The sequence below is a fragment of the Oncorhynchus gorbuscha genome, linkage group LG19 (assembly GCF_021184085.1).
Source record: "Oncorhynchus gorbuscha isolate QuinsamMale2020 ecotype Even-year linkage group LG19, OgorEven_v1.0, whole genome shotgun sequence".
Taxonomy (NCBI): domain Eukaryota; kingdom Metazoa; phylum Chordata; class Actinopteri; order Salmoniformes; family Salmonidae; genus Oncorhynchus; species Oncorhynchus gorbuscha.
Window position 1 is genome coordinate 59,656,014 of NC_060191.1, and position 7,689 is coordinate 59,663,702.

The 7,689-nt window shown below is 41.2% G+C and overlaps 1 protein-coding gene across 1 annotated transcript; it reads right to left on the bottom strand.

Moving 5' to 3' along the window:
* Positions 1–6,857, bottom strand: LOC124005066 (heat shock protein beta-7-like). Its single transcript, XM_046313975.1, has 3 exons — positions 6,397–6,857; positions 1,584–1,741; positions 1–342 (listed from the first exon to the last, which is right to left on the bottom strand). Exons 1-3 carry the CDS (start codon positions 6,641–6,643, stop codon positions 151–153), a joined length of 597 nt encoding a protein of 198 aa, XP_046169931.1. The 5' UTR covers positions 6,644–6,857; the 3' UTR covers positions 1–150.
* Positions 6,858–7,689: the final 832 nt, after the last annotated feature.

A 7,689-nucleotide genomic window follows, 5' to 3' on the forward strand; every position in this document is an offset into this window, starting at 1 on the left:
TTCCCTTTGATTCATTTATTAAATCAACATTAACCCATAAACAAATAAAAAATCAACTGAAATCAAATCATTTTTTAACGATAGTAGAGATGTGATGTAGTCAAATGCTAGGTATAAAACTGGAGGGTGAAAATAAAAACCCATCTGAAGTCAGAGGTGTGCCTCAGAGCGGTATTCAGGGGGTGTAGGAGGCTCCATAACCCCCATAGTGGGGATCCTCATGACACTGACCACCAGCATGCCCTCAGGGGTCAGTGTGCCACTGACCGACAGGGGGTCCATGTCCTCCGGTAGCAGGGTCTTATGGGTAAAAGTATCACTGACACTCCCATCCTCCAACACCTGAGGGAGAGAAGGTATGGTGAGAGAATGAGGGAGGAAGAAGGAAGAGAAATAGAAGAGGGCCAGCAGAGGAGTAAATGAGAGATGGTGAAGAGAGGGAGAATAGAATAGAGAGGATAAATCAAGGGAAGAAGGGATGGTGAGAAGAGGGAGATGAAGGTGAGAAACAGTGAGGTCAGTACATACAGATCTATCTTTTGATCACTGTTGTCTTACAAGGAAATGCAAATTGTAGTGTATTCAAGGTTTAAAAACGCTTCTAAAGTTTGTAACTTCCACTTAAAAATGTCAGACTTGATTTGCCCTAACAAAAAAATGTATCAACCCCTAGGAAAATGTCCATGAATTATAATCCACATAATTTAAAAGTCCTGTTGCTGAAGTCTTTTTTTTTTCCTGATGTGAGAATCAGGGTCATATTAAGATGGTGGGGAGCTGAGATCAGGCAAAGAATCACAACAAACGGTTGACCAAAGAGCAGTAAATGTAAATGCAGTATTTGTCTAAGCAGGGCCTTGGGGCTACATGGTGAATGGATGAGAGGACTGGATGTTGGCTTTATTAAGTGGTTCTCTGGCCTGTTAAAGAGGAGCTGTGACATGGTTGCCTTACAGCATCAGCAGCAGTTTCCTCTCTCTCCACTTTGCCATTTACTACTGATTACAAACTTCTTACACCTGGCTAAGGCTGGGAGAGCAGAAGGCCTAGTGAGATTATACAGAACAATTAATGGTCAACTATAGCCGTAAAATACAGATGTTGTATCTCAATTTGATCATCCCGTTGTTGCAGGAATGTTCCTGGACAACATGTAACACAAACTCGTAGTCCATTCAAGGTTTAAGAAGGCTTCTAAAGTTTGCAATTTCCACTTTAAAATGTCAGCCTTGATTTGCCCTAACAAAAATGTGTCAACCCTTACAAATAATGTAAATTAATTATAATATTCAAAACTAATCACATTTCCTGCCTGATTTATTTTTCTGCTGTAGCAAACTGGCTCAAGTTAAGGTATGGCATCTGTATATAGCTCTCCAATAGCCTCACCCTTCATTGAGATTCACACTTCTCCCTCATCATCCCCCAGTACACAATAATCAAGCACATCATTAAACAGGACACACAATGCACACACACACACATCATTGCACTTATCATTTGTACCTACAGTGTGCACACAGACACATCCTCTTTCACTAATGGGTACCCACACATACACACTATAACCTTCAGACACTCACCTTTTCAGCGTGGATGACTATGTTGTGGTTGTAGGCCATCAACACTATGTCATGAGGTTCAAACTGACTGACGTCAGCTGACATGTAATAACTTTCCCCCAACGATCTGACCATGCCCATACTGGCAGGACGACCTGTCACAGTGCCACTTGTTGGGCCTGGAGGGAAGTGCAGACAAAAGTTAGTGGAGGAGACTTGAATATGTTGATTTATTCAATTCTTATTTTCTTGTTCTCATTACCATCACCAACTTGGTGAAGAATAAACCATAGCAAGAGAAAATATATAAAGGAATTTAAAGTTTATTATCCAGTTCTTGGGGGAGGATATATTTCAGTTTTATTTGGAGACAACTGGAGAATACAGGCCATTCGAGCTCATGAGTGAGCAATGATTCTGTTTGGAACATAAAGCTAATTTAATTCCCAGAAAGAACCTGAGTGGTATACTACAAAGCAAGCTAGATCTAATCAGGCTTTTATAAAGCTAGCCAGCTTCAGTTAGCTTCGCATTCTAGGTCAGAAGGACTGGCTCCAGTCAGAAGCGACAGAAGCGGTCGCTTAGGGCCCCCAGCCACTAGGGGGCCCCGAATTTTAAAACAAAATACAAATAAATAAATTGGGGTCTCAATTTACTGTTGAGAGTTAGAATAGTAGAATACGCAAACTGTAAGTTAAACATTTGATTGTTCATCAGCAGTTTTTCTCTTGTTTAGTCAGTCACTGACAGTCACTCAATTAACCATGTCAGGTAACAATTTTTCGATTGGTAAATTAGTCTAGCCAGTTATCTAAACTTGTAGTAATCATGGCCGAATACCGACCGGGCACTCGGGACATGTAGCCAGGGGCCTGGCCTCCAGTGGGCCACCATTGATTTTGATGATCACCCTCACTCAGATATTATTAACGTGGCATAAATCATGGCAAAATGGGTAGAATTGCAGGAAATTAGCTTTAAACTTCAAACATGTTCTCTCTACCCCTTGGCAAAATGTGTAGAACTACAGAAAACTTGTTTAAAACACACAAAAAAACAACTACAAAATATGTAATCAGTCCTCTTCCTCAAATGAAGACACAGACACTTCATTCAGGATAAATGGAGTTAGCCCTGAGTTATGCTGCGTTCAAAACAACTGGGAACTTGGAAATCTCTGAATTCTGACTTCAGTGCGTTCCAGACAACTGAGAAAAAAAAACTCCTACTGGGAAAAAATATATTTTTAACTGTCTCAGCGAACTCGGAATTCCAAGTCAGAAATTCTGGCATCTTTCTAGAGCTCTGCCTTGGAGCAAGTTAGTTCTGAAGGATTCATTGCCATAGAAATGTACCTGAACAAAAGGTGAGCCACTTTCCCATGACTGGGTTAACTCAGAGTTGACTAAAGTTACCTCGCTGAGACCTGATATGTAGTATACCCCTCAGCACAAAATAGAGCCAAACTCAAGCCCCGTTTATCCCCGGTGCTAACCTGCGTCCTTTGTACCGGTTGTGCGAACATGCTGATTGTGCCCATATTTTCAGACAGGTGTATATGATCAAAAGACACATTATGATCTGATCTTACTGCCCAACTGCGGAGGTAGTCAGGCACGCATTGTGTCTGGATATCTCACAAGTGTAAACGGATCTGGACAATGAAACCATTTCAATCCTAATTATTCCGACTAAAATCATTGACAGGTGGCACCATTAATCTATGACGTCAACATGTATTAAAATAAATATTATCTGTCAAATAGTTATCATTCAGAGAGGTACCAAAGACTTACTCATAAATGATGTCAACTTCTTTTTCCTTTAAATGTTTTACTTTTCACATATTCACTTTTATTTACAACATATGTTCAATGTAATACAGAGAAAAAATTAAAAGCATGATATATTTCACAATATAATTTGCAATAATAATGTTGATTTGGGTTATTAGACATCCAGTAGCTACACACAGTCCATAAACAGGCTCTGAGGAAGCTCCTTAGTTTTAATTTCCCTCTTTGGCATTTTAGCACCTAATAGAGTTTCACTGCCTCAACACTGTCCAACACTCAGGCAGGCCTCTTATAGCCTATTAAAGCATTTTAGCTAAGACACTGGAGACTGGTTGGAGCCCAATGGCAGACATCTCCCACTGTTCTGATTCATTATCTTCTTTGAGATGCTGCTTTTCTACCAGAACACATGTAACTTCCACAGTCTCTAGCAGCTTCTTGGTCATTCCACAAATACAGTGCCTTTTGATATTTCAAGTACAAATTGTGCACCAATACTGTCTTTTAAAAGTATGTTATATTACATTAAATGCCATGTAATATAAACCAAATGGAACATTTTATAAATCAGATATTTTATATGAACAAAGATTTGCTAAAGTACCAGAAATCTGCATTTTGACATATCCCACGTCATTTTTACGTAATGACATGTTATAGAAACACTTTGTTTTGAGGTTTCACATGGTTTTTAGAAACTTACCCCACAAACAATAGACTTCCTCAGACTCGTTCTGCAATAGGGGGCCTGTGTGTGAGCATGCCCATGTTGAAGTCAGAAGTTTACATACACTTAGGTTGAAGTCATGAACACTCATTTTTCAACACTCCACAAATGTATTGTCAACAAACTATACTTTTGACAAGTCTGTCAGGACATCTACTTTGTGCATGACACAAGTACATTTTCCAACTATTATTTACAGACAGATTATTTCACACAATTCACAATTCCAGAAAATGATGTCATGGCTTTAGAGGCTAATTGACATAATTTGAGTCAATTGGGATGTCTTTCAAGGCCTACCTTCAAACTCAGTGCCTCTTTGCTTGACATCATGGGGAAATCAAAAGAAATCAGCCAAGACCTCAGAAAAAAATGTAGATGACCACAAGTCTGGTTCATCCTTGGGAGCAATTTCCAAACGCCTGAAGGTGCCACGTTCATCTGTACAAACAATAGTACGCAAGTATAAACACTGTGGGACCACGCAGCCATCATACCGCTCAGGAAGGAGACGCATTCTGTCTCCTAGAGATGATCGTACTTTGGTGCGAAAAGTGCAAATCAATCCCAGAACAACAGCAAAGGACCTTGTGAAGATGCTGGAGGAAACCGGTACAAAAGTATCTATATCCACAGTAAAACAAGTCCTATATCAACATAACCTGAAAGGCTGCTCAGCAAGGAAGAAGCCACTGCTCCAAAACTGCCATAAAAAAGCCAGACTACTGTTTGCAACTGCACATGGAGAAATGTCCTCTGGTCTGATGAAACAAAAATAGAACTGTTTGGCCATAATAACCATTGTTATGTTTGGAGGAAAAGGGGGAGGCTTGCAAGCCAAAGAACACCATCCTAACCGTAAAGCATGGGGGTGGCAGCATCATGTTGTGGGGGTGCTTTGCTGCAGGAGGGACTGGTGCACTTCACAAAATAGATGACATCATGAGGAAGGACATGTGGATATATTGAAGCAACATCTCAAGACATCAGTCAGGAAGTTAAGGCTTGGTCGCAAATGGTTCTTCCAAATGGACAATGACCCCAAGCATACTTCCAAAGTTGTGGCAAAATGGCTTAAGGACAACAAAGTCAAGGTATTGGAGTGGCCATCACAAAGCCCTGACCTCAATCCCATAGAAAATTTATGGGCGGAACTGAAAAAGCGTGTGTGAGCAAGGAGGCCAACAAACCTGACTCAGTTACACCAGCTCTGTCAGGAGAAATAGGCCAAAATTCACCAAATTTATTGTGGGAAGCTTGTGGAAGGACACCCGAAACGTTTGACCCAAGTTAAAAAATTCAAGGCAATGCTACCAAATACTAATTGAGTGTATGTAAACTTCTGACCCACTGGGAATGTGATGAAAGAAATAAAAGCTGAAATAAACCATTCTCTCTACTATTATTCTGACATTTCACATTCTTAAAATAAAGTGGTGTTCGATCTTAACTGACCTATGACAGCGAATTTTACAAGGATTAAATGTCAGTAGTTTTGAAAACTGAGTTTCAATGTATTTGGCTAAGGTGTATGTAAACTTCTGACTTCAACTGTTCATCACCATAATGAGAGCTCTGCCATTCCTAAAAGGCACATTTAAGTGTTTTTGGAGCCTTTGTCTATGTTTTATCCTTGGCCCCCATACTGCAGAACAAGCCTGAGGAAGTCTATCGCTGTTGTGTTAAGTTTCTTAAAAGCAAGTGAAATTGCATGACAAGTGTCTAGACACTCCTATAATAACCTATTGGTTATTGGCCCAGCGCTCTTATCTGCTCATAACCACTAGGCTACCTTTCATCCAAGGTGCAGGAGCCTGGCCCTGGATAGCTTCTACTCAATTTAACTGCTGTTTACTGTTTTAAATTTAGCCTTTATTTAACTAGGCAAGTCAGTTAAGAACAAATTCTTATTTACAATGATGGCCTAGGAACAAGGGGTTAACTGCCTTGTTCAGGGGCAGAATAACAGATTTTTATCTTGTCAGCTCGGGGATTCAATCTAACAAGCTTTTGGTTACTGGCCCAACACTCTAACCACTAGCCTACATGCCGCCCCCTATAATATAATAATAATAATAATAATAATAGTTAATAGTCCTTCTGTAGCTCAGTTGGTAGAGCATGGCGCTTGTAACGCCAGGGTAGTGGGTTCGATTCCCGGGACCACCCATACGTAGAATGTATGCACACATGACTGTAAGTCGCTTTGGATAAAAGCGTCTGCTAAATGGCATATATTTATATATATATATTTTTATTTATTTTTTATTTTTATTCACCCAAACCCCCAACTCAACAACCCCCCACTCACCTGGGTGCCCGTAAGAGTCTTTGCAGTGTCGGCTGAAGGGGGCCAGACACAGGGGGGCTACATCCCCCTCCTCTCCAAACAGGCTTTGGGGTCCCACCCCTGCTGCCTCCAGGAAAGGCTCAAACAGGGGGTCCGCCGCCCCACCGCCAGACTCCTCTGACCGGTAGGTGCTGGAACTGCTGTAGCAGGCTGACGAGCGGAACGAAGAAGAGGAGGAACGACTGGATGAAGAGCTGGTCAGAGCCATGGTGAGAATTGGTGTCTAAAACACACACACACACTGAAACTACAACTAACTCAGTGAGATTATTTTACTACTAAATTGTTGTCAACACACCAAGACAAAGCTGGTGGCTCTGTTGTTCTTTAGAATCAGCCCAGATACTCTTCAGAAGTCAGTAACCCCTTTTTCCACTGCACACACACTGACATTGACACTGAGCTCTCTGCTGTCTCTTTGGGTGTAATTTAACAAAGTCCCAAAGCATTCTGGGAAAGTGGCATGCTATGGCCCCAACGTGTAGTCCTCTTTTCTCCTTACAAGGTGGTGTGTCCAGGGATGGTAGCCAGGAATAACGGTAAAAGAGATAAGATGTGTGTTCCTCACGCATGCAAGTTTACACACACACACACACACGCACACACGCACGCACACTCGCACACACACACACACACACACACACACACACACACACACACACACACACACACACACACACACACACACACACACACACACACACACACACACACACAACTCTGAAGTAACATAGAGATTACTGAGCCAAGGGGTGCACTCAGAGATGTTTTAGGTATGTGGTCAGAGATAACAGAATGAGAACAACAGGTTGAGAAGGTTGTGGGAACGTTGTGCTAACGTTGCTTTCTAAACCATCATTTGACTGTCGCTCTGTACGTCCTGCTGCAGGATTCCTTTAGGATTTTTGTATGCATTTTATGACAGAACATTATGTCTGTACTTTATGGCAGCACGTTACTTCATACAAGTACTTTAAGCCAGCACTTTATGCCAGTACTTTACACCAGCATATAATGCCAGTACTTTATGCCAGAAGTTTATGCCAGTACTTTATGCAAGCATGTTATGCCAGTACTTTATGTTTGTACTTCATGCCAGCACATTATGCAAGTACTTAATGCCAGCATGTTATGCCAGTACTTTATGCCAGCACTTTACGCCAGTACGGCATGCCAGTAAGTTATGCCAGCATGTTATGACAGTACTTTATGCCAGCATGTTATGACAGTACTTTATGCCAGCATGTTATGACA